General features: G+C 38.4%; 1 protein-coding gene across 3 annotated transcripts in view; it reads right to left on the bottom strand.

Moving 5' to 3' along the window:
- Positions 1-26,978, bottom strand: part of GPR155 (G protein-coupled receptor 155) — a 42,499-nt gene that overhangs the window by 3,633 nt on the left and 11,888 nt on the right. For 2 of the 3 annotated variants that reach the window (XM_082689525.1, XM_082689526.1), the window contains exons 3-15: positions 25,264-25,663; positions 23,050-23,215; positions 22,009-22,164; positions 19,530-19,613; positions 18,813-18,930; positions 14,581-14,665; positions 14,402-14,492; positions 13,177-13,387; positions 11,249-11,353; positions 6,235-6,371; positions 4,698-4,793; positions 2,588-2,652; positions 952-1,089 (exon numbers count right to left, since the gene is read on the bottom strand). In XM_082689525.1, coding sequence (XP_082545651.1) covers positions 952-1,089; positions 2,588-2,652; positions 4,698-4,793; positions 6,235-6,371; positions 11,249-11,353; positions 13,177-13,387; positions 14,402-14,492; positions 14,581-14,665; positions 18,813-18,930; positions 19,530-19,613; positions 22,009-22,164; positions 23,050-23,215; positions 25,264-25,663 — 1,852 coding nt within the window. Of the gene's footprint in view, positions 1-466; positions 515-951; positions 1,090-2,587; positions 2,653-4,697; positions 4,794-6,234; positions 6,372-11,248; positions 11,354-13,176; positions 13,388-14,401; positions 14,493-14,580; positions 14,666-18,812; positions 18,931-19,529; positions 19,614-22,008; positions 22,165-23,049; positions 23,216-25,263; positions 25,664-26,978 lie in introns of all 3 variants that reach the window. The other variant, XM_082689527.1, reaches the window with a different exon arrangement.

Below are 26,978 nucleotides of genomic sequence, written 5' to 3'. Positions count from 1 at the left end.
TTCAAAGATGTGTTATCTAACTTTAGAAAAGAGGAACACAAAGGTTTAGAAAATCGAACTGGCCCAATTCACAGAGCTAGTAAGTGGCAGACTCAGGAGCTGGCCTCTGGGATCAGTGTCTGACCAGTGAGTCCCCTTTCCACTAGCTACACCAGGCTACCTTTTGTTTATAATAATATACTGGCATAATAATAAAATTATACTGGTAAAAATTATATATTCATAATAAAACAAGTATTGTTTATTTATTTATAAAAATAAAAATTATATACTTATAATAAAATATACTGTCATAATATTGTAAATATGTGTAAATATAGCATCTGAGTGGTAATATGCATAAATTTTCAAATACACAGTTACAGACATGAAAGTACTTGGCTCTTTATGTTATTTTTTTTCCCTCTTTTATAACAACCAAAAGTCATGGCACTGTAACATTCATTTCCTGCTGCATGCTCCATACCTTAAGGATTAGAAGAATAAATATGATGTCATAGACTGAAGATTAGGACTTGAAGGGAAAAATAAGCAGCAGAATTAATTAAAAGACAATTTCATTTCATTTTCTTGACAATGTCATTAGTAATATGAAATAACATACCGGTAGGAGATGGAGAATAGAAAGCCACATCTAAATTCAGTGTATCTCGTAGTTTTATGAGAGATACTAATGGCCAATATGAAGTGAATGTTAATATTTGACTACATCTTGATTCATTCTCAATTAGTTTTCACATTTTATATGGAAATCAGAAGTTATATAACAGAAAGTATAAAAATCTTATAAATGCTCTTCCTCAAATTATAAACTGACCCATAGCTATTTTAACTTTTACATGTAAATATGCTATTGAAAATAACCATGTAGTTAGTTACAACCACATTACTTAGCCTGTTACAAACCAAAATTAATCATCAAAAATATAATTATCTGGAATTTGTACTTACCTTCTTTCCTTGACAATGTTTCGGATACAGAGGTCACGGTGATAATGGATAAATTGTTGACAGGTCATTTTTATTTCCTCAGGAACAGGAGAACCCCTGTTTTCTGCTGTCTCTTTATTATTCCATAGGAATTCAAGTCTAAAAACCAAAATTTATGGAGGCCACTTTTAAGGAAAGGAAAACACTGAGAGGAAACCCCTTCTTGCTTATCACTCCATCAACATGGCTCTTCCAAAGATATCATCTTCAACATGCAGATATGGTTAGTCTCTGAAGCAAAGACATAACCTGCGTTTGGTTTCCTGGTCCAAGCAGGTGGGGTGGGGGTGATGTGAGGCAGGGTGGGAGACTTGAGGCTTGAACATTTTATAAACCCTCCTGATATATTTGATCTATTTCAGTTTCTGCCAATAAAAGAAGTTCTTTTCTTATTCTACATTCTACTGTTTTAAGCTGCAAAAATAATTTACAGAGATCAACTATTTTATTTAATCATTTTCCAATTTCAGTACCACGGAGACAAATACTGGGATCTGGAACACAGAATGATTCTGTTCTGTAATGTTGGACAATTGATCTGTTGACTTTTTTACCCAGTCAACATTATGAAGCTGATAACTAAGTTCAGTGACTTTTCTATTACGCTTTTCTTTTTAATGAAATGATTATGACCCTAGTAGCGACATCTTAATAATGTAATGATATCAATGATGACAAAAAAGAAGAAGGAAAAGAAAGAAGAGTGACCATCTACTGGGCACTCTTTATATAGTTGTTTGGATAAAATCCACTAGTACTTCCAATTTCTACCAATTTTGACTTTGAAAACAAATGAGGATATACAAAGTCTTGTACCCCCCCCTTTCCTGCCACTCCCAAGTTGGAGAATTCTCACTTCATTATTGTATTCACACTATCATTATTATTACAAAGAAATTCCCAATCTGAATCCAAAGAAACTCTTCATCAAGCAATTAAAAAAAATTTAGAAAGAAGAGAATGAGTTTTCTATAAATTGTCAGTTTGATAGAAAGAGAAATCCTAATATCAAAGGAGAATCTATATTGTCAAATACAGACCTTTGGGGGTAAAACATCAATAATTTCCATTTCTAAATACACTTCTTTTTTTTTTTTTTTAAGATTTAATTTATTTATTTGACAGAGTAGGCATATATCACAAGTAGGCAGAGAGGCAGCAGAGAGAGAGGAGGAAGCAGACTACCCGCTGAGCAGAGAGCCCGATTCGAGACTCGATCCTAGGACTCTGGGATCATGACCTGAGCCGAAGGCAGAGGCTTTAACCCACTGAGCCACCCAGGTGCCCCTCTAAATACACTTCTAAGTTTCATTTTACTTTATGTAGTTAATGGCATAGGTAGAAGTCTGCATCCATCATTTCTTGTTAAAATGCAAATGACAATGTTGGATTAATCAGAGTTCTCCCAATATTTTCTCCATAGTTATTAACAAAAGATATGTGAATCAACATATAACCTTTCTTCAGTGTTTAAAATTTACCCTTTCTGTAGTCTCCTAGCAGTTACTGAAGGTTTAAAAAATATCAGTATCTTAATAGAATGGCCTTGTCATTATCTGTCATTACAGATACAGATTTATTTCAAAACTAAATTTACCTTCTTTTGAAAGGCAGAATGATTAAATGTTTGTCCAATCCGAAGATGCCAAAGGAAATAAATCCCTACGGAAGAGGAAAGGTTACAGTTATGAATTCAACACTAGAATATTAAGGACTGGGAAGTTACGGAAACCACCATATTTAGTGCTGAGGGAAGCAAACCCATAGTGATTACAGCAATAGTTTAAATGGAACACAAAAGACAGGCCCTCTATAAAGTTTAATGCCTGGAGGCAGGTATGACTTGGCGGCCTCTTTCTAGTCTCCATCTTACTAATTATGTTGGAGCACTGGTTTAAACCAGTCCTGAGCGACCACATCTGCATCCTAGCTTACTGAAGAAAAATGAAAACTTTTCAGAGCTTTATGTCTTTTTTTCCTCTTTTTAAAAAAAGAAAATAAATGATCTCCTATTGGGCTTAGGTATTTACTATTTCTCTATTAATACTTCAGAAATTACAGAATTATATAGTATTTGGTTCTAAGGAAGTAACTGAACTTTATGTGAACTTTACGTGAAATGAAGTTGGCTAGGTGCTTACAGAAAGGCTTTGAAGACTTTGGGAGTGACGAAGCAAACTGGCACTGGAAGTCAGCCACAGATCTGGATAGTTGTGCCTGCTTGGGGAGGCAAGAGGCTGGGAACTGCCATTCGTCAGGCGCAGCGGTATAAGGATCTAAGTGCCGGTGCGTGGCAGGTGGGATGGAGAATGTAATACATTGCACAAAGGATCTACCTTTCTTTACCCCCAAACTGTAAACAACGAAAAAGTAATGATCTTACTAACACCTAGATGGGATGTGGTGGTGCTGGTGGTGTGGGGAGGGTCTCTCTCTCCCTCTCTCTCTCCTTTCAAACACCTGGGCCATTAGCTGAGGGGGCATCATTTCAAATGCAACATTCCTGGCATTAGCTTTTTTGTGAAGCCCTCTCAGTCCCAGTGTTGGGGTGACTCAGCCTGGAGAGGCTTTGCTGAATACAAAACGCTGAGTGAAACTATGAGTTTTCAACCTAGTATTTTATAGGTCTTGGGCACAAAATCAGATCTCACACAGAGTCACAAAGTGAGGTAGGCATCAAGTAGCCCGGGATACTTGAATCTATCTGTAATAAACTGAACAGGTCACTTATCTATCGGGACAGAGTCCTTTTGCTCCCACAATAATGGCTAAACAAACCAGAAATATTTCAAGAAATTAATGTTAGGATAAAATGTGCAGGAGTGTTTACTGATAGATGTTAACTGACTCAGTCGGTTATTAAAACCAGTGATTTCAAACACAGTATTTTTTTCAACCTGATACTTAGTCTGGGGACTAAAGTTCCCTAATTAAAAGATAAGGGATTGAAAACAATCAACATTTTGAACTTTACACATAAAAGTATCTTCAATACAATACAATACAATAAACAAAATATCACTTATCCTTAAATATTATTTTAATAGTGACATAAAAACAATAACATCTATTACATTAGTTCTCCATGGAACTTTAGTTTCTAATTTGTAAACTGGGAATGATAATGTCTACTTTGTAGGTATTCTTTATGTTTAAGTAAGATGACTAATGTATAATGCTTAATAATGGTTGGCATATAGTAGTAGGTCCTCAAGGAACAGTAACTAACTATCCCTGGTCAAAATTTATTTACCCACCACAAGATTTTCTAAAAAAGATTTAAGTACCTATTGTCCAAGAAACACTGAAATATAAATGAAATGACATTCATCAATTTAAATGACTAAACTAAAGGCTCAGGGAAGGTAACTCTTTTTCCCAAAGTGACTTATTAAGACAGTCACAAAGTTTAAAAAGAAACTGGAACATCTTGTCCCTGCTTAAATTATCATTCTTTATTTTAAAACCAAAGCAAAAAACGATTTGGTGTTTCTGATTGAAACACTTCGTGTGCATTCTGATGACTTGAACCAATATGGAGACCGGCAACAGCTGTCAGCTGCCACGCATACCAGCAGCTGGCAAACCAACTAAACCCTTTTGATTTAAAAGAAAACAACAACATCCGCACCACTACCCCCTAAACAGCCCATCCAGGAAAACAAAACAAAACAAAAAAGCCCTCAAAGTTCTCAGGAAATAAATACCTGGCCAAAGTTAAACACAGCACAGAAAAACTGTAACTCAACATAGAGCCTTCCAGGTTCTTGGTTGAATAGCCACCACAAACAACTGGAAAGATTCTGTAAAGGAAGGAGAAAATAGTATTTTAAAATGAAGCTGGCTGATCATTTCTCCCTATCCAGAACACAGTACAATAACTTATCTGCTTAATAATTAGGCAGAAAAAGACTAAAAGGAAAAACACTGAGAGAATATAGAGGCTTTGTCTTTTGAACAAGAGGTTTCAACCTCTCCTCTTGACAGATGTCATTCAAACAGCATCTAATTTGATCAGACTTGAAGCAAGAAGACATGCGCTATAATACAGAAGCTTACATAACACATCAGGTCTGCCGACCAGCCCAAGACAGGACTGATTTTAAAATTAGTTCTACACAATGAAAACAATCACATGGCTAAGAAGCAGTTCTTGGCAGCATTTCTTATTTTTTGATTTTTTTTTTTCTTAAATAGCAGTTAAAATGGTGCTGGTTGATCGCTTTCTATGTAACCAGCATCCCCATGTAAAAAGGTTTCTTCATACGTTATACGATCCACCTCCCATCTCTAGGCAAGTTACACTTGAACCACCTCAAAGAATTCTATAATAACAACTGATAATGCACAAAAGAGGACATAAAACATTCTAAAAATCCCCAGGAATCAGAGAAATGCATTGAAAAAATGCTGAATTTCACTTACAAAATGATAAAATTTAAAAATTTTTACATTCAGTGCTGGTGAGAGTACTTTGACAAATCTATACTACTCCTTGAGAAAACAATTTGAGAGAATGCATCCAAATATTTGTACTCTCTGGTCTAGATTTCCCAACTTTGAGAGTCTATCACACAGAAATATTACATGGAGATGTCTATTTAAGCATTTTGAAGAACTAGGAATAACCATCCCTAAGAAAGTAGTTGGGTAAATTATAATGTATCTCCTCTATGGTTTATTGAGGAGCCATTTCCAGTAACAGTTAGGAACGACTATGTAGCAACATGAAAATGGTTGACACAGGTGACAAAACAGGGTATAAATCTGTATGACAATTAGAACCAGGAAAGGTGTATTAAAAATAGAAGGCAGTAATCTTATAATTATCCATGGTATGAGGTGGTTGTGTTATTTTCATAATGAAAAATTCTGTTTAAAAGCTTATTTATCTGACAAATGTCTCCTGCGAAACCATGTCGGCATTTATCCACTGAGGTTGGTCTTGCAAGGAATATGTTAGAATAAGCAGCCCTATACACAGCATGGAGATACCTGATCTTACCGAATTACAGGTTCAGAGACTAAACCAAATAGGCTACTGGGGCATTTAGGCTACAGAGTGCTGTGAATTCTTCACCTCCCTTGCTCCCCGAAACAGCTCAAGGTCGGGATTCAGACTGGCCTGGTTGCCACCCACCCCTCCCAGAAGCAGCAACTAAGTTTCCCCCAGATGCCTGAATAAAATCTTTGCCAAACATTTAAAGAAATGGCCCCCAAACAAAAATCAGAGGAAACATTTACAGCAAACAGGCCAATAATGAGAAGTAAACACAGCAACACGTGTCGAGTCAGTTGCTGATCTCCGCTCTGTAGATACTGCTCTTCTTCCTGGACTAACATGCAGCTCTGGGAGTTACAGCGACTCACACAATGATCATCTATAAGACAGTAAGTACAACAATTTGTAATCAGAGCTTTTTATTTGAATGCATTTTAAATTCATAATGACTTTCGAAGCAAACCAGCACATATGCACATTCAGCTCAGAATCAGTATATTATTTTAGAAGGAATCTGAGGGAGGCTCTTTCATGTAGTCTCAGGAGAGTTCTACTTGTCAAGTGTTTGCATCTGGAAAAATACAAGGAGGATGCCACAGTCTCTCCTACACTAGCCAACAGTGTAACGTATATATATATTTTAAGACCAGGTTTACTGTATCTACTTAGAGAATTTTTCTTTTCTTTTTTCTTAAAGATTTTATTTATCTGATAGAGCAGCAGCAACAGAGAGAGAGGGAGAGAAGCAGACTCTCCCTCTCCCTGAGCAGCGAGCCTGATGTGGGACTCGATCCCAGGCTCCTGGGATCATGACCTGAGCTGAAGGTAGATGCTCAACTGACTGAGCCACCCAGGTGTTCCCTTGACTTACAGAATTTTTCTATACCAAGAACACACAAGTACTTTTTATTGAAGTAGGATCAAACAAAGGCACAGTTTGGCAGCCTGCTTGTGTGTTTGTTTCTTTGTTTTTTAGCTTAGCAATACTGGATGCTTCCCTCATGCCATCAGCTGTTATTATAGCCATTAGCTATATATTATAAACCTATCTATATCTATATTTTGATTTCTTTTTTTAAAGCTGAATTAATAGCTCGTGATTCATCAGTAACAAATTTACATATTGGTCATGGATATCCTAGTTTCGCTAAATGTAACACAAATGTACTATTCTCCCTTGCTTTTCATTAAAGAGTTTAAAACCTGCCTTAGAAAAGACCTTTAAGAAATCAGAACTGTTAAACACCATTCTGCTGACATGCAGAAGCAAGTCCAAATTATAGGTATGACCTTTCTCTGGCCTAAAGGGGAGGGGCCTTTCCCAAGAAACCTGTGCTCTCCTGCCTCAGCTCCAATATGGCCATGGCCTCAAAAGCAGGGGAAAATATTTTTTACAAAGTGGATGTCTAATTGAACATACAGTCTGATTTTTAAAAGTCAAAGATGAAACCACAATTTTACAGCTCTTAACCCTCACGGCAATCATAAAAATTTGTATTTCCTAGAGCCTGTTTCCAGAAAAGGACATACACAGTCATTAAATATGGCCCAACATTTTGGCAAACAGCACAGGGAAGTGCACAGTGTTGCTATGTGAAAAGAAGGCAGTCTGCCAAACTGTCTCTCTAGTATGAGCTTACTTTAATAATAATTATTTGTGTATATCTTGATGTAGAAAAATTTTATCTCAGTATATATAAGAAGCCTGGTCTTAAAATACTGAGTACAGATACTATAAAAATGGATAAAAATAAACTTTATTATCTTTCATTTACCTTTCTTACACACTGCAACACTGATTTTGCCTTTGTGCTGTGCCAGTGTTTTGGGGATGAGGAATTAATTATACTGCTAAACTCTAAAAATTCTCACTTGTTCATAGTTTGATTTCCTTCAACCTTTCTTTATTTCAGGCTTAAGGAATGATACTAAATTACATGAGTAGATGAAGTCCATATATGATGGCTTTCTTTCTGTATAACTTTTGCAAATAGGATCAGAAAATGTAAGACGCTCCTACATAAAAGAGTTCTCAGGAATCATCATTATTCATGAAGAAAATGACAGATAAGGGGAGCATAACGTAATTTTCAGAGACAAAAAAATGTTAAATTACACATTGAAGTCGTCGACAGACTTTATTATTAGGTGTATTGCGTAGGGAGAAAACATAAGGAGGAAAGCCTTGGGAATTATGAGGTAAAGTAAAGAAACATTAGTTTAAGCGAGTGGCATAAAAAAACTGAAAGACAGTTGAACTGAATGCCAAATGGGGTTTCCTAGCAGAAAGTCAGTGAAGGTTCAACGTCTGATACATTTTCACTTCCTTCTATAGAAGTGTGAGTTCCACTATTAAGATTCATTGCTAGTGGGCTGCCTGGGTGGCTCAATGGGTTAAGCCTCTGCTTTTGGCTCAGGTCATGATCCCAGGGTCCTGGGATTGAGCCCTGCATCAGGCTCTCTGCTCAGCAGGGAGCATGCTTCCCCCTCTCTCTCTGCTGCCCCTCTGCCTACTTGTGATCTCTCTCTCTGTCAAATAAATAAATAAAATCTTTAAAAAAAAAATGCCTTCGGCTCAGGTCATGATCTCAGGGTGCTGGGATTGAGTCCCGCATCGGGCTCTCTGCTCAGCGGGGAGCCTGCTTCCCTCTGTCTCTCTCTGCCTGCCTCTCCATCTACTTGTGATTTCTCTCGTCAAATAAATAAATAAATAAAATCTTTAAAAAAAAAAAAAAAAGATTCATTGCTAGCCAGCAGAGAGCAGCCAAATATAAACTCTGCTTGGCTCATAACAACCACTACTACTGCAACTCTGTTTAATGAGCATTTATTATGTATTCCACACACTCTGCTAAGTGATTTGTGTACATCGTTATTTATAATCCTCACATTTCTTATATAAAAGTGAAATGCCTTTGGCAACAATACAATTGACATATGTTTTGTCATGAAGATGGCTTTGGGGCGTTTTCCTTCCTAACTTAATTATAAATAAGCATAATCAATGAAAGTGCACTGCAATTTCACCTAAGTGTGTTCAGTTGTTTTCAATAATTTGAAATCCATTGTGCATGCACGGGGATGGTCCAAGATGGTGGCAGAGGAAGACCCTGAACTCATCTCCCACAGACACACTAGATCTACCACTCTCTATGGAATAACTCTCCCTGAAAAGAACTGAAGAGTAGCTGAACTGCTTCTTCCACAACAAGGGGAAAATGGCCACACTGAGCCAGGCAGGAAAGGCAGAAATGCAGTCTTACAAAAAGCTCACCAAGGGCGCAGCAACTCACAATAGGGAAGTATTCACAGGTTTAGAACTCTCCAGCTCAGGCACCACAACTCTTGGGACCTGCACCAGACAGATGAGGCCCCAAACATGGGGCTTATGTCCAGGGGGCCTAAGGGTTATGGAGATCTGAGATACTCCTTTTGAGGGGCTCAAGCATGGACTCACCCATCTGGGCAAGCAGCACAAAGGCAGTAGATTGAGAGATGACTGGATTATATGTGAAGGAGATTCAACTGCTAATCTTAAAGATTCATGGGAATTTTCCTTGTGGATGGAACTGCTGGAGAGTGCCAATTTTCGCACTATTCCTCTACCTTGCTAGGAAGGCAGGTGTGGGCATACATAACATGGCTAAAACCAAGGCACGTCCCTCCCAGAACGCTCTTCTCCAGCTCTGCTAAAATTGCAGGTGTGCCCCACCCAGGGTGCTCTTCCCTGGCACAGGCATGTCCCGCACCCAACACTCTCCCACCGCTTGCTAAAACTGGTGGGTAAACTCAGTCCACACAGAGGCTACTCAACTGACTGGCTCTGGTGGCTGGAGAGGCCTGTACATCCGGGATCCATGGGTAACAACTGGAAAGATCGTGCTGAACAGGATACTATATCCTGGACAATACACAGACAGCAAACTGAAATACAGCCCCAGACTGCGTATGGAAAAGACCCATTTGATTGTCCAGAAGCTTTCACCTGAAGGATGAACTTCAGGTTAAAGCCACACATCTGAAGGCTGCAGAAGCACTCTCAGAGGACATAGGAAGGGACACACCACCTGTGCACACCTCTCCCTGGAACTTGGCCTTGCCACAGCTCACTGTTATCTCCCAGAAAGGATCTTTTATACTTGACTGAAGCCCTGATTTTTGGTAACTATCACCCAGGGGATAGCAGATCTCCTGGTCTAGAGGTCAGCAGTGTCTAGGATTGTGGTCCCATGGGATTGTATATATTTGCATACTTTAACAGCTGCTGCCTGAGGACCTGGCTTCCAATCTGCCTGGATCTAGGTCCCTCCCTTTGCACGGGTCCAAAGCACACCCTCACCAACTGCAACTATCAAGAATAAATCAGGCTGATAATCGCAAAGGGTCTAGCGACAACCAAGAACTAAGGCAAGGTTGAAACAGATGCTGATTATCAGAGGGGAAGGGGGTTAGGGCAGGGAGAAAAGAGTGAAGGGGTGGTAATAAGACTTATTGTGGTGATCACTGTGTAATGTATACAAATTTTGAACTACTGTGTTGTATACCTTATACTAATATAATGTTACATACCAACTTTAGCTCAAGTAAACAAATAACCTGAAATTCAGACCACAAATGTAATTCAGTCTTTTACTTTGTATGTCAAAGGTTATTAGTTTCAAAGATTTTTCTTATTTTATAAGAAAGGGTATATTGAAAGTATATAGATTTCCCCAAAGGAAATGAGTGGGGGAAAAGTCTCAGCTGTTAAAATAAGAAAAAAGTCCAAAAAAATTTAAAAAAAAAAAAAAAAAAGGGAAATGGTGCATGGCAAACTCCTTGGAATCATTACACGGGTTAAATTTATTGGAAAAATGTATATATAATACCACCAATTACTATATTATATTATACTTTATAAATATTATATATTATAAGAACTTTATTATTTTTTATTATTAATTGTTCAAGTAGGCTCCATGCCTACTGTGGAGTCCAATGTGGGGTCTGAACTCACAACCCTGAAACCAAGACTCAGCTGAGATCAAGCAGCAGTTGGATACTTAACCAACTGGGTCACCCAGGTTCCCCAAACTTTATTTTTTTAAATGAGTACTCTATCCATGCACAATTACTTCCCTATCAGTACTTCTGCTCATCTTATTTGGGATTACATAAGCAGTATAGCATCTATGAAATCCTAAGCTGAAATCTTTTAAGGTATAAGGAGAGGACTCTTCTGTTCCTTAGGCCCATGCTCAAACCTTAGGCACTTACTTTTTTCAAATGAAGGAGTCACAAGCCCACTGGTGCTTGTGTTTGCTACCGGCTCAACAGACGGGCAGAGCGATCCACCATTTCCCACGGAGCAGGAGCAGCAACCTAGGTAGATAAAATAGCACAGGAGAATAAGGCCCAACCACAACAGAAATGGGTAACTTCCAGAGATGCCAAACCAAACCAAACCAAACCAGACAACCCACCCACTCATACACACACACACACACACACACACACACACACATACACACACACATATTTCCCATGCAGCCACAATGGAAACGTGTTCACATGGTGTCTATCAAGAAGAATTTACATGTGCTTATTTGGAGGTTAACATTTAAAGAACGGCAGGCAAAGGACTGGCTCCTTTACATATTATTGTCTCCTCATTGTATGACAAGGAAGAGTGTTTCTATCCAGCTGTTTTTATTAGTTACCGCTGTGCTTTGACAACTAAGAATTTGAACACTTTCTTCAACTACAGCTTTTACTTCATCACTCCTTAAAAACATGCCCTAGTGCTCTATTGTTTACTGTAGTTAATTGAAACTCCTTGGCCTGAATTTGAAAGCTCCTGAGGACTTGGCCCCTCTTTCTCCATCCAAACCCCCCCCCCCCCCCCCCCATCTAACAAGGCCTTTTCCTCTTCCCGGACAATTCTTTTTTTTTTTTTTTTTTTAAGATTTTATTTATCTATTTGACAGACAGAGATCACAAGTAGGCAGAGAGTCAGGCAGAGAGAGAGGAGGAAGCAGGCTCCTTGCTGAACAGAGAGCCCCATGTGGAGCTTGATCCCAGGACCCTGGGATCATGACCTGAGCCACCCAGGTGCTCCTATTCCCGAACAATTCTTTCGTGTCCTCCATGAACCCCATGCCTGTTCAGGTCTGCAGACTAGTTAGGCACGCGTGCAATTCCCACTCTCGTTAATTCTTTGAAATCTTCTCCTCTTTTATGTTCAGCTCAAGACTTGCTTCTTTCAAGAACGTGTTTCCTACTAGTCTAGAAAATGCAGTCAAAACAATCTTATTCCTTTGTCTTCTCAGACATACACTGCTGAAAATCCCTTGCTGCTTTACAGGCTGATTGGTTTATGGAAGATGCCTTGAGACATCTGCTTTATAGAGCTATAGCTTCTCCACATAGTCTGAGGACGTATGCAGTAGCCTTTAGTTACTGAAAATTTTATTCATTTACTTGACAGAGAGACAGCAAGAGAAGGAATACAAGCAGGGGGAGCAGGAGAGGGAGAAGCAGATGTCCTGCTGAGCAGGGCACCCGACCTTAGGACCCTGGGATCATGACCTGAGTGGAAGGCAGATGCTTATCTGACTGAGCCACCCAGGCACCTCATGCGGTGTCCTTTAAACACAGATATAAGACATGGCGCTCCTTGACATGGATTCTTTTTTTTTTTTCTAATGTGAATTCTAATAGAATAACAACTTCAGTGACAAAGTGTATTAAAATTTAATACGCTAGAAAAAGGAATAATGTCTAGGCTGAAATTTTCATTGATAAGATGATTTAATTCTTCAGCAGTGTTCTTAACAGAAAAGATTTCAAAGTATAAAAACCACCATCTATAATAAGCTATTAGAAGTGTCTTTCTATATTTAAGATAATGATGCCATCTCAAGGTTAAAATAGAACCACAGAATAATAGAAAAGAAAATACAGAGATCGTCTGACCCAGCCATCCTATCTTCAGAAGTTTGAAGGCTTAAGTCAGCTAAGATGAAATTGTTCAGAAAACAGATATAAAGCCAGCCCAGTTCAATGACATACATACAGGGCATGCACAGAGCCTGACATGGGAATTGATCTCATGACCCCGAGATCAAGAAAGTTCCCTGAAGCAAAACACTTAGGATACAGGCTATACAGGCACGTAAGAGTGTCTTTTTATATTGGCATCATACCTGTTTCTGGGACAGAACTTGTAAAAGGTTCTGGTTCGTTTGCTGGCCCTGGGCTCTCCTCAAAGGCAGCATTCCCAGGCTTTGCTGCTTTGTGGTTCTGAGACTGGTCGAACCCTTCATAGCGTCCTGCTTGGGTGGTGCGGTTCATACACATGAGTGATATGCCAGCTATCACAATGCTGCAGAACAGGGTGACTGCTGTGATGACCATCTGCCAGTAATGCAAAGAGACATTAGGCCACTTTGCACAATCCCAGCTTGATCACCTTAGTAGCACAACTTAAGGCAATTTTTGTTTGGTGGGAAAGGCAATCTCTCCACAGCTAAAAATGCTCTAGAACAGTGGTTCTCAAAAAGGAGTAAGAATATGAAAGGGAGCAAGTTATTTGAAGAGAAATTAGGATTAAATTAAGAGAAAATAAGATCTCTAGTGGCTTCTTTCACTCTCCATCAATATCACTGGTTTCCTCTGTAAGCAAGCTAAGTGACTGCTTACAGACCTTTTTTATTCAGTTTTTGCTTGCTTTAATATGTCATTCAAGCATACTTCAATGGGAGACACTGTTATGGTAATAATACTAAACATAAATAATTCTGACTAATACTAATTGCATACTAACATATGCCAGCACTGGTCAAAGTCTTTTATACATGTAATCTTGTTTATTCCCACAGCAACCCAATAAAATTCAAAATTATGAAACAAGGAAGAGGATAAGAAATCAAAATCTCTTGAAGGTTTTTTTTTTTTTTTTTTAAAGAAAAACATACATCCTTGAGGCTAGCCCTAGAGAATTTTGATCAGCAGGTACACTATGGCTTCTCAAAAAAACATTTTTCCCCAGGTACTTATTGTTCTGAAATTTATACTTATAAAAGGATTGAAAGTCAAGAACATGGCTTTTATTACCACTGCTGACTTACTAAATAGCTTTAAATTAATCATTCTTTCCTCCAGTGGAGAAAACATAATTCATAAGTGGGTTTAAGATGACCCAATAAGTTTCAAGCATTTGGAAATCATCAGCTAAAAATGGATGTAGACCTATAAAATCTTCACCACAGTTCAAAGTGTGACTTAACAAAGTGATATAGGATCACTAGTGGGATATACAATAAATTGGAATAGATTTTCAAAATAACTTTAATGTAAGTATAGCAAAACACAGGAACAAGGGAAAAAGAGATGTTCACAAGAAAAGAACTGTCAATAATCTCTTCTTACCTGCTCCTTTCCATAGAAGAAGGCTGAGTCAATGCTATCTCCATTATGTTTTCCAGTTATCAGAAGAACACCAACAAGGAGAGCAGGAATTCTGGAATAAGGTTTAGAGAGAGAATGAGACAATGAATAGTAACTGTGTATAGGGAAACATATAGGCAAACAGAAAACTATCCACTTACCCCCAGCCAGATATTATGATGATTCCAACAGGAATTTGTACACTCTCTCTCTTTTTCAAAAGAAACAAAGAAACTGCCAGAAGGCCTAAGAACAAGAAACAGAAATTGAAAGATAGACGGTTACTCTTGATGTTGATCAGACCTCATAGAACTTTAACCAAGCTTATTTCGATGGTAGTCAGGGGTTTAGACCCTAAAATTTACTCTTTCTAAATAAATACTGGCCTCAATATTTTGAAGCATGTTTGTCTCATAATCATTCATGTTTTCCTTCCTGTATAATTTCTTTACTCAAATCTTCTTGTTTTATATATGACAAAGTTTTCAAAAGCTCAAATCAGTTTATTCTTTTGACTGGTGTTGAAATCTATGTATTTGTTAAAAAAATTTTAACTGGATACAAAGCAAGTCTAAAAATAAAACACCCTCACTCTGCCAGTGCTAAGAAAGTACAGGCAATTCTTACCCTGGTTTAGTTTTTGGAAAATGCCCCAAGTCTAAATGATAAAACTTAATACAAATATAATGTGAACTTAATACAAAAACAAATGTTTTAAAACTCTTGAGCGTTCCTTTCATCTTAAATCCAATTATTTATACAAGTAACATCATTTTCCATAAATCCTATGTAGTAGTAGACTCTTAGAGCTTCAGAGTTGGAAGGAATCATTGTTTGAAATGAACACCTTCATTTTATAGATATGGATACAAGGGTTTGCCCAAGCCACATAGCCAGCAGAGGGCAGAGCAGGACTACAAACTCTATCAGTGTTTCTAATAATCGTCCATGGATTTAGACATTTCTGTGAGAAATTTTAAGTCTCTTTGGTATATTTTCAATGATAATCATCTAAGATGCCCGTCTTATAACCATAGCACTGTCTCATAATCTCAGAGCCAGCATCTGGTTAAACGGTAAGTTTGAGCCAAGTGAAGGCCAACTATCACAACACAAGATCCCAGCGAAGGTTCTATGGTAGTCTGAAGAGAGAAATGCAGTGAGATGAACCAGGTCATAAGCCCACACATGAAAGTAAAGGCAAACCACGCTAAAAAAAAAAAAAAAAAAAAAAAAAAAATTTTTCAAAAAAATCCTAACCAGAGGAATGAGTTCCATTTTACATTTCAAGTTGTGATTCAGATTAGCAAAACAAGATCCTTTGTCCTGTCATGAATGTTGCCAATTAGAATTACCGAGTTTGTAACTGGGACTCTCATCTGTGAATCTGCTTCAGTTTTAAGGTTGTTTATTAGCTGTATATAAGGAATTCATACCCAGACCCAAAACCGTACAGATTAAGTAACACTGTGCTAGAATAATACAAATGAACACTGAGGCTCTTGCAAATTGTTTTTTTTTTTACAGAGAACCCGCAAGTTCAGGAGGTACTTTAATGTCACTGCTCCTTCCTAAATACATTTGTGCCTTTTATAGTTCTAGGTTTTCAACAAGGCACCCAACAGTGTTCTATTATAGCAGTGAGAGCATTCTTCATAGTCCCAAAGGTCATCATTCTTGCCTTATGCAAAGACTGGTCTACAAATAGGCCCAGGCTGGTCCTGGATCTCTCCCAGGTTGCTGACAGAAGCTTAGAGTTCCTACCTGAATAGGTTAAACATTTTGGGCCTCACTGAACTCATTTGAAAAACAAAGGACTTACACTATACCACTGTTTCCAAAGCATAAGAGACTATACAAAATTTTTGGACTAGTTTTGTGTTTAACACGCTAGTGAAAAACTAGCACAGGAAACCTGGGATTTTATTACTATAAGGTTCAATTTATTTAAGTTAAAAAAGTGAGTAAATTTTTAGGGAAATTTTTTTAAAAAAGGACAAGTGGCATGCAGATACAGCAAAAATTGTGAAGATGGCAGGCAAATGGGTGAAACTGAAAATGGCTGAACAGGATGATTTAAAAAGACACTTCAGGTCTAAAATCCTGTTCTAGCCTAATAATCTCACAGTTGAAGAGCACCTTCACTGGGATCCAGGAATCCAGAACAACGTCTCTAGATAGATTTTGACATGTATGATTAAAAAGGTTGTTTTTTTTTTTAAAGACTTTATTTATTTATTTGACAGAGAGAGACCACAAGTAGGCAGATAGGGAGGGAAGCAGGCTCCCGCTGAGCAGAGAGCCGATGCGGGGCTTGATCCCAGGTCCCTGAGATCATGACCTGAGCTGAAGGCAGAGGTCTAACCCACTGAGCCACCCAGGAATCCCTGCTTAAAAAGGTTTTAAAGACACTTGGTGATTTCTGATACAATGATCTATTTGCTTAGCCTTAAGAAATGTAAGTATTAGAGATCAAGTTGCCCAACTGCATTTGGGAATAAAAGTCTTTAGGCTCTTTTACTTGACATCTCCTGAAAACTCTTACATTACACAAGATATGTCACCAGCTAGATCCCAAGACCTGGCCTTTATTGCTTATCTGCTTGTACAAACACACATATGCCCCATGTTTTTCCTTGAGTTCTTCTTTCCAGCTTCACTCAGGCAAAAGAACCCATAGGCATAACATCACATGATGCAAACCGAACTGAGCCCTCAAGCAACAGAGGAAGCAACAGGTGGTGGAGGCCACCCAGACCGGGTTGAGCAAAACACCTGCCTTGCACCTGTGCAGGTGGACCACAAGGGACCTCTGGGATGACCAACAATTACCTTTAACCTCCTTCTAGCAATAAAACCCTCCATGGAAGGAGGAGCACAAGCCTCATTTACATAGCATACGATACAGTGCACCTCTCCTTAGGGTGCACGTGTGACCTGATACTCACCTTGACACATATGATGACAAGACTGCTCTCCCTGAATATTCACCCTAACCCTAGACAAAAGGAACCCAGTCACCCTTGCTCAGGGAGCCATAGCTTTGGAAGTTATTCCCCACAATCTCCTCATTTGCTGCAAATAGTTTCCTTTGTGTAACAACTCACCTGGTTTAGCTTCAACATGGGGAGTCGCCAAGGAGCGAGCTCACGGTGGTTTGGTTACAGCTGTTTGCTTTTCAAAACCACACATCTTCTTCTGTTTGCACTGAAGTTTTCATTCCAGAACTCCTCACCACATTGTTGCTTCACTTCAAAAGGCTATTGACTTAGATGAGCCCTGCTTTTGATCTCGAAGGCATGAAATCAAAGGCTTGTCCCTCGAAGCCACTTCCTGACACCTGCCTCCTCACAGTGGCTCCAACCAGCCCTACCATGTTACAATTTCCTTTTCTGTGCCATTGTATCAGTTCACGTTTGTGGTATGGATACAAAACAGCCACCCAGAATGTTTTGCAAACATACCAGAATGTAGGCATCCAAGTTAAACACTATACTTCAAAATGGCAATATGCTAAAGTGTTTGACTATTTTTTTTGGAGCCAGCTGAAATGAGAAATAGTCTCTCTTACTATGTACTTTTGTATTTCCATACCCTTTTATTCCTTACTTTTCTTGTTCTATAGCCACTTTCCCTGCTGTTTAATAATATAGTTCTTGTTGGCTGCCTACCACATACCAGGCATAAATACCCATATCTCATTTAGTTTTCAAATAACTCTGTAAGGTGAAAAAACCCAATGTCACAGATGGGGAAACTGAGATTGCAAAATTAAGCTATCTGCTGAAGGCAGGGCCAGATTTTTCGCTCAGTTTGGTCGGACTCTTATAGTGAGCTCTGGGATATACCTCATGGGCCTCACACTTCCCTGACATTCTCTTCCTCCTTTCTCCACTTGCCTCTAATACCTGATCTCTTGCTGCTTCCAAAAGAGAGCTCTGCTGGGACGCCTGGGTGGCTCAGTTGGTTAGGCGGCTGCCTTCGGCTCAGGTCATGATCCCAGCATCCTGGGATTAAGTCCCGCATCGGGCTCCTTGCTCGGCAGGGAGCCTGCTTCTCCCTCTGCCTCTGTCAGCCTGTGCTCACTCGCTCGCTCTCCCTCTATGCCTGACAAATAAATAAATAAAATCTTTAAAAAAAAAAAAGGGAGCTCTGCTGACCATGGCCAAGAGCCAAAGATCCAGAGGAGAAAGACCATGTGACTGGAAACTCCCAGCATCCAAAGTTGAAATGAGGTCCTATTTCTCTATACCATGGAAACGGAACTTGGCTTCACACATTGCCTATGCCAGTGAGCGCAATGGCCTGAGACAATGCATTAGTCCTGAATTACTAGACTTCAAATAGCTTCTCCTGATGGAAAACCTAAATTTCCATTCACGATCCATCTTACCTGTCCATAGGTAGGTGCTATACAGGGAGCTGTACAATAAAACAAACACCAGAATCTGTCCAACAAAATTTTTTTCTTTAACGAAATTCCATATCATCATTCCAGCACAGACAATAGACTGCAGAAAAAATTATGAACAAAGTCAGTCATAGTCATGTGAGTCAGACAAATGTTTTATTCACAGCAAATTCATTATAATTATTATAATTATTCATTTTAAAGCACTGCTAGTTATACTAAAACTTCAAGTTTTATGATAAAAACCCTTCTTATGGTCTTTAACAGTGTACATAATCAATTGAAACAAACATTCTAAATACTAACCTTATATTTAGTAATCGTTTCCATAAAATAATAAAAAATAAAGTAATTGTTTACATAAAAAATGTTAAATGTCTTTGCATTATAATTTGAGTCATGCAAACACTTGACTAGAAGAATAAGATAGTGAGAGAGTTCAATTTTTAATGATTATTTCTATTCAAAGTGCAAAATTATCACCAAATGCCATTATTAGCCTCAACTTTATAAGTTCAAGACATATTGTGGTGTATAATATAATTTAGGGATAAATTAATTGTGATCAAGTTGTAATTAATTGCAATTGGTAAAAAGTACTTTCAACGTCATAACTGGAAAAACCCAACCAGATAATTTTCTTCTTTATAGTAGAATAATCAGTGAAAAAAGCATAGTTCTAAGTATCTGCCTACTAACCTGTGCGATGAGTAAATTAGTTGTAAGCATATGTGGAAGCTGTTTGTATTTCTTACTCAAAAGAAGAATAGCCAGAGACCAGATCTTAAAGACAAAAGGTTCAAAGTTATTCAGGTTTCTTAATCTTTGGACTACTTATCAAATAACTCACTGATTGGCTTCTTTAGAGCACTCTCTTTATCCTGGTTCAGAAAGAAATTCCAATATTTTATTTATTTTAATCTGCCTAGTTCCCCAAAGAATATTAAGGTAAATTACCATACCCAAAGTAAGAAAAAAATTTTAAGATTTTATTTATTTATTTGACAGAGAGAGAGATCACAAGTAGGCAGAGACAGCAGAGAAAGAGGAGGAAGCACGCTCCCTGCTGAGCAGAGAGCCCAATGTAGGGCTCGATACCAGGACCCTGCAATCATGACCTGAGCCGAAGGCAGAGGCTTAACCCACTGAGCCACCCAGGTGCCCCCCAAAGTAAAATTAATAGCATGCAGATGCAATAACATGGATGGACCCGCCAGCGGGCCCATCATGCTAAGTGAAATAATAAGTCAGACAGAGAAACACAAATACTATACCATTTCACTTCTGTGTGGAATCCGAATAACAAACCAAATGAACAAACAAAACAAAACAGACATAGACTCATAGATACAGCAAACTGCTGGTCACCAGAGGAGGGAGGAGTAGGGTGGCAGGTGAAACAGGGGAGGTGGACTGAGAAGTACAATTATAAAATAAGTCAGTCCTGGGGATGCAATGTACAACATAGGGAACATGGTCAGTAACATTATAATAACTTCGAACAGTGACAAACGGTGCCTGGGCTTATCATGGGGATCATTTCATAATGTATAAAAGTATCGGATCACCATGATGCATTCCTGAAACTAATTATATGTCATTTATATTTTGGGGAAAACAAAGCATGGAGAGATCCTATTGAAAATTAACTGTTCAAAAATGACAGGGTCAGAAAGCCTAGGTGGCTCAGTCGGTTAAGCATCTGCCTTAAGATTAGGTCATGATCCTGGGATCATGGTCCTTCAATGGAGCCCTGCATCAGGCTCCTTGATCAGCAGGGAGCCTGCTTCTCCCTCTCCCTCTGCCTGCCGCTCCCCGTGTTTGTGCATGCTCTCTAGGTCTCTCTCTGACAAATAAATAAATAAAGTCTTTTAAAAAAAAAAAATGACAGGGTCTTTAAGAACTAATGCCTTGACCAAGGCCATGTTCTAACTTCCCCCACCTTGGGTAGCTGGGTAGGACACAGGCTCATAGCCAGCTATTCAGGAAAAGATCTTTCGTGGGAGATGCAGTTACTGAACTCTTCTAATTTTTTTTTTTTAAAGATTTTATTTATTTACTTGACAGAGAGAGATCACTAGTAGGCAGAGAGGCAGGCAGAGAGAGAAAGAGGAGGAAGCAGGCTCTCCACGGACCAGAGAGCCCGATGCGGAACTCGATCCCAGGACCCTGAGATCATGACCCGAGCTGAAGGCAGCGGCCTAACCCACTGAGCCATCCAGGCGCCCAACTCTTCTAATTTTGATTCCACCATTGCCTCACGAGGTATCCAAATTCCAGGCAGTCTGACTTCAAACAAAGCATACAGCCCACCTTGAGACGAATTATCTTGCATTCCTCATATTTATCAGGATTGGGTTTCTATTCTCCTTCTAAAGTGGCCAGCTACGAATGCTGGTTGATTTCCTTCTTTCTTCTCCCCTCCCTATCAATCAAAATTCATATCATCCCTCTCCCTAGACTGTCCTCTTGTCGAAGAGCACAGATTTTAAGAATATGTAACAGAAGTGAAATTTCCTAGAAATTACATTAATAACACATTTACTTGTTGTCCACACACACATTCACCCCCACATCCTTCTTTTAACAGTAAAAGTGTTTTTTTCCCCACCAGAATGCTGCTTGAATTCCATAAGCAACTTGAGCTATAACTCCAGTTGTTAAATGTTTTAGTATTTAATTTGAACTAGATTTATCCAAAAAGCTTCGTTGTCATTAAATAGATGGTTAGACAATCCCTTCCAACCCCATGATTCTACAATTAGCTAATACCAATAGTATTCGTAGAGTGATCTGCCATTTGCAGATGCTTTTCACATGTATTGTCATATGTAATCCTTAAAAGAACCCATGGAAATAGGTAAAATTAGTATCTCTATTTCCTCGCTGAGAAAACTGCAGCTTAGGAAGGCTGAGATATACGCCTAGTCGGTGATAGGGCCAAAAGCCAGTGCAGGGCTGACTAAATCTCATGCCTCATCTGCTACACAACTCTATCTCTCAGAAGGAAAGACACAACTCAGAAGGCTGATATCACATTTTACGGGCAGGTTTTAGTTTTCTCTATTGCATAAGAGATTTTTTAAAATAAATTTTTAAATCCCTAACTTTCTGTTACTAAGCTATTTTCAAACTCATTCTGTGGTTTTCATTCATATTTACAGTGAAATGTACTTACCAAGGAGACAAGGCTGATAATACTTATATCAAAACTAACATTCTGGATGGCATATGCCAATGGCTTAGGGTCCATAGTAGGAAAGGTCAGTAACCAGGCAGAAACATACATGATTGGTGCAGACACAAATGTGCTTATTACCATCCCTGAGGTTATCTGCAAAAAATGAAATAAAATTGAGAGAAAGGTCATAGTCTCAATAAAACAATGACCCTACATTTTAAATAGTCACAGCACATCAAGGCTTCTAAAATAAAAGCAAAAGTCACTAAAAAGACATCATAAATTCCAGCATGTTCTCAAATACTATATCCCCTTTCTGAGAGTCCTTAAACAAAAACACAGTTAAGTTCCTTTGGCTCCTCTTCCACCCTATGCTCAATTAATATTCACATATAACCAGAACTAGACATCCCAAGCTGATGATTATCTTCTGGGTTCTAGAAAGTAAAGCATAGTAATGATCTAATTAAACTGATGACCAATTTCCTCCCACACTATTTCATAAAATATAGGGCAATAAGATCAATTAAAAAAATTACCATGTAAACATTTTACAGATTAAATAATGGAACTAACCTTTGTTAAAAAGTTTAGTTCCTTCAGGTTATATTTTGAAAACATTTAGTGCTATAGATAACATATGCTTAGACACCGTTAATAATTTGATGTTAAGTGATTTTAGCTATTTACTGCAACTGATTATGTGGTGTTTTGCATCTGGTGAATTAACAGTGAATGAAACAGATTTTTTTTTAACCCAAATTTCAAAAGTTACCATACTACAAATAAACTTTAGGCTTCAGCAGAAATACAACAATAAAATATTTAAAACTAAAAAAGACTAATGAAAAAAGTTATGGCTGAGAAAAGACCCCAGATTAAGTAATTCTATTACCTGAAGTTACGTGATGCCTCCTTATTTACAATCAAGTAGCTTTCACATATCAAATTCTCATAAAAGAAGACTGATCTCTCTGCTTTAAAAATTCATTTTTCTGCTAACTGTGTAATTAAACTTAGAAGGTAGCATATACGTACAATCTCTACTTCCATGTTGAACTGTGTTGCAAAGATAGCCACTCCTGGTGCTACAGGAAAGACACCATACAAAAATGCATAATTTGATAAACTTGTATGGTTCACTATACTGTCGCCCTTGTCCAAGAGTTCCACCATTTCTCTGCACAGAAGTGGGAGCACCAGGCTGAAAAAACAAGAAATGTGTCATTCACTCGATCTCAAAGTACACTGGTCCCCAAGGAGGCGAATGTTTCAGTGAACTTGGCATTACGTTATTCTTCTCCTGCCCAAAAGGTCTATCGATTTGCATGCACATATTCCCTACATGCCTACTTGTGAACATTTTGAAAGAATGAAGAATTTAACTTGAGCCACTTAGGTGTAACAGTATTCTAAAAAGTGTTTTCAACATCAGGGATTAGGAGGAAAAAGACCCTCAGCTTTGGTTCCACAAATAATTTCCTCTCCAAAAATTTTTAAAAGTTGTAACTGTAGCTGCCGTTTCTTGTTTCCTCTACCAGAAAACTGAGATGTTAAAAGAAAACAAAAAGATTGATAATCTAATCCAGCTTTTTTCAAGAAAATTACTAAATTTCTTTTTGGAAAGAACCCCTGGTCTTTATTATGATTTGGGGTTTAAATGGTTCATCTGTTGGTAACAGTGCAGCTCATTTAGATTCTGAAAGCCAATAGAAAAACAGGCATCTTACAATTACCTCTTCATTGCTGTGAAGACAAAAGGGTTGGGCAGAGGGAACTGAAACAGCTGAGGTACAGCAGAAAAGTAGTGAAATCCAGACCTGGTGGAGAGTCAGTTATTAAACAAATCCTTTAGGATTCCATAGAAAGAGCATATAAAGGAAGCCGAGCTAATGAAGCTGTCCTCTAAAAAGAACGAGGCCGGGATTGATAACATTGTCATAGTAGCACCTATGCTCTAGTACAGAATACAAAACTGCTCTTACATGTACTTTTTCAATTAGCAATAATCACGCCTCGGATAAACCTCATTGGCTACGATACTGCCACTGCGCAAAGCTTACATGTACTTTTTAATTTAAAAAATAGATAAAACTATCTAACAGAGATCAAAGACCCAGAAAAAAAAGTTTTTTGTTTTTTGGTTTTTTTTTTTTAGGAAAAAATATTTTTACAATGAGAATATTTAAATATTACTTGTAAGTTGAAGTTGACAATACTATTAACGTTAGAACCAGGGGTGCCTGGGTGGCTCAGTGGGTTAAGCCCTTGCCTTTGGTTCTGGTTGTGATCTTGGGTCCTAGGATTGAGTCTCTGCTCGGCAGGGAGCCTGCTTCCCTTCCTCTCTCTCTGCCTGCCTCTCTACCTACTTGTGATCTGTCTGTCCAATAAATAAATAAAATCTTAAAAAACAAACAAACATTAGAACTGTATTTATGACTGTGGCAATATTAATTAATACTTCGTTTAAAAAATTAATACTTTGTTTCCAAGGAACATAATGCCACACCATAAATAATTTTCAAAAGTTATATTCATTTTTATTATTTTGGGAAAATATAGACCCTATCTCATATTGCACTGCTTTCGTGAATTTAACAGTTTACACAAGGCTAATTTCAACAGTTAAGTATGCCCAAAGTGCGTTGGAGTGGTGTCACAGTAAAATTATGTCCCCTTCACCATGAAGTACAACTCTGTGGCTAATGAACTAAGTAAGCTGAAGAACTGTTGACTAAGGAACTGATATAAACTTTATTTGATAAGCTAGGATCAGATAGTTGAGAATAATCATTTGTATGGACTTCCCTATTTAGAAAGTTCAACCGCCCACAGAATTATAGAATATTTTCCCCAAACTCATGAAAACAAGCTTGCACTCAAAATTATTGTTTTCATCATGACCAATAGGGCTTTAAAAGATTGGAAAACTCAGAAATCCTGTAAAATTTCCTTTAAAAATATGATCAAACTGGGACATTAGGAGATATTAAGTAAGATTATAAAAAAGTTAAAGGGAAACCAATAGTCTTTATCTTCTGGCAGTAAAATGGAAAGAATAACTTATACAGAATAAGGCAGTAACTTTCCACAATATACCAACACCACATTTTCCTTTAAATGACAGCTACTCAGAAGAGAGTATTACTATCAGATTATTTAGGGGAGAAAACAGTTGCAAAAACATCTCAGGAACTGGCTAAACAAGGCTTTCACAAAGTACAGTCCCCAAGTTAAAGAAATGGAACTTACAGTTTAGCTGTGATGAGAAGAATTAGTACAACAAATGCTGACTTCTTCAGTTTCTTTATTTTCCCCACCATTGTAAGACCAAGATAAAATAGAGCTGCTCCCGAGAAAGAATTTGCAAGTCCATCAAGAAAATTTTCCATATATATGGGCACTTTTTGATCAAGAATAAAATTGAAGGCAATGCCAATGAAAACCATAAATACTATTGGGTTCTGTAATACACGCAGAAGTCCAAGTCCCACAATTTTCACTTTGTTTTGAGAAGCATTTTGAGTGTCTTTCCACTTCTGGATTTCACAGAAGATAAATCCTATAGGGTTCAACATCATAAGAGATATTGGCGCCACCAAGTAAATGTACTGGAGATATTCTGGGTATGTGGTTTGATACAAAGCTTCAACTGCAAAACACGAATGAAAAATGATTACCACAGAAATGCAGTAATATATTATGTACATAATATTTTCCATGCTTAATTATAACATATTGTAAATTTATATAAGTAGTGCACAATGACCTCATTAGCCTACTTTGAAAAAGTAAATTTTAGTAATAAAGCTTACAAGGAAGAAGAACACACTATATTAAATGATATTTAGCCTATGAAATGATGATCAACTTTAAAAAATTATTGTTAGTGAGGGGTGCCTGGGTGGCTCTGTCAGTTAAGCATCTGACTTCCGCTCAGGTCATGATCTCAAGGTCCTAGGGGACTGAGCCCCATGGCAGGATCTCCGCTCAGTGGGGAGTCTGCTTCTCACTCTGCTCCTGCTCCCTCCCTTCTCTCCCTCTCGCAAATAAATAAGTAAAATCTTTAACAAAATTACTGTTCGTGAGACCCACTAATTTTTACTATGTAGAGGCTAAGACTAGTCTCAAAAAAAGGGCAGAATTGTAGAATCCTTAAAAAAATTTCCAAACACAGGGGCGCCTGGGTGGCTCAGTGGGTTAAAGCCTCTGCCTTCGGCTCAGGTCATGATCTCAGGGTCCTGGGATTGAGCTCCGCATCGGGCTCTCTGCTCAGTGGAGAGCCTGCTTCCCCCTCTCTCTCTGCCTGCCTCTCTGCCTACTTGTGATCTGTCTGTTAAATAAATAAGATCTTTAAAAAAATTTTTTTTTCAAACACAAATCTAGTAAGGAATTAAACATTTCAGTAGTAATAGCAACAAGGTGATTTGATTCCCTTAGAGAGGTTTCAACTGGAGTGGGGAACTGAAGCCAGACTACCGAGGTTGGGAGAGAGAGTAGGAGACAATGAAATAATGGGCACTGAAGCAATAGAGTCCAAGCTATCGTGGAAAAGAAGCAAAGATGGCAGGTGGCTCTCAGACAAAATGCAGAGGAGTCAGACACAGGAGGTCCCTCCGAAGTCCAAAAATGATGAGTAGTTGGAAGGTCAGGAGTTCAGAGTAAGTCAGATAGTTGAGCTACTGATCTTAATATATCCCAGGTGCCTAGGTCCAAGATGTGCCATGGGAGTTGGTGGCTGAAAGGGAGTAGAGGAAACATCACTGGAGTTGGAAAAGTCAGGCACTGAAAGGGAGAGGATTTAATGGGTAGTACACATGGATGCTAATGTCAAACCAGATAATGGCAGGGGCATCTGGGCGACTTAGTCAGTTAAGCATCTGCCTTTGGCTCAGGTCATGATCCCAGGGTCCTGGGACTTAGCTCCATGTCAGGCTCTCTGCTTAGTGGGGAGCCTCTTCTCCCTT

The sequence above is a fragment of the Mustela nivalis genome (genome assembly GCF_964662115.1).
Source record: "Mustela nivalis genome assembly, chromosome: 11".
Taxonomy (NCBI): Eukaryota; Metazoa; Chordata; class Mammalia; order Carnivora; family Mustelidae; genus Mustela; species Mustela nivalis.
This window is presented reverse-complemented; position numbering and strand designations above follow the sequence as displayed.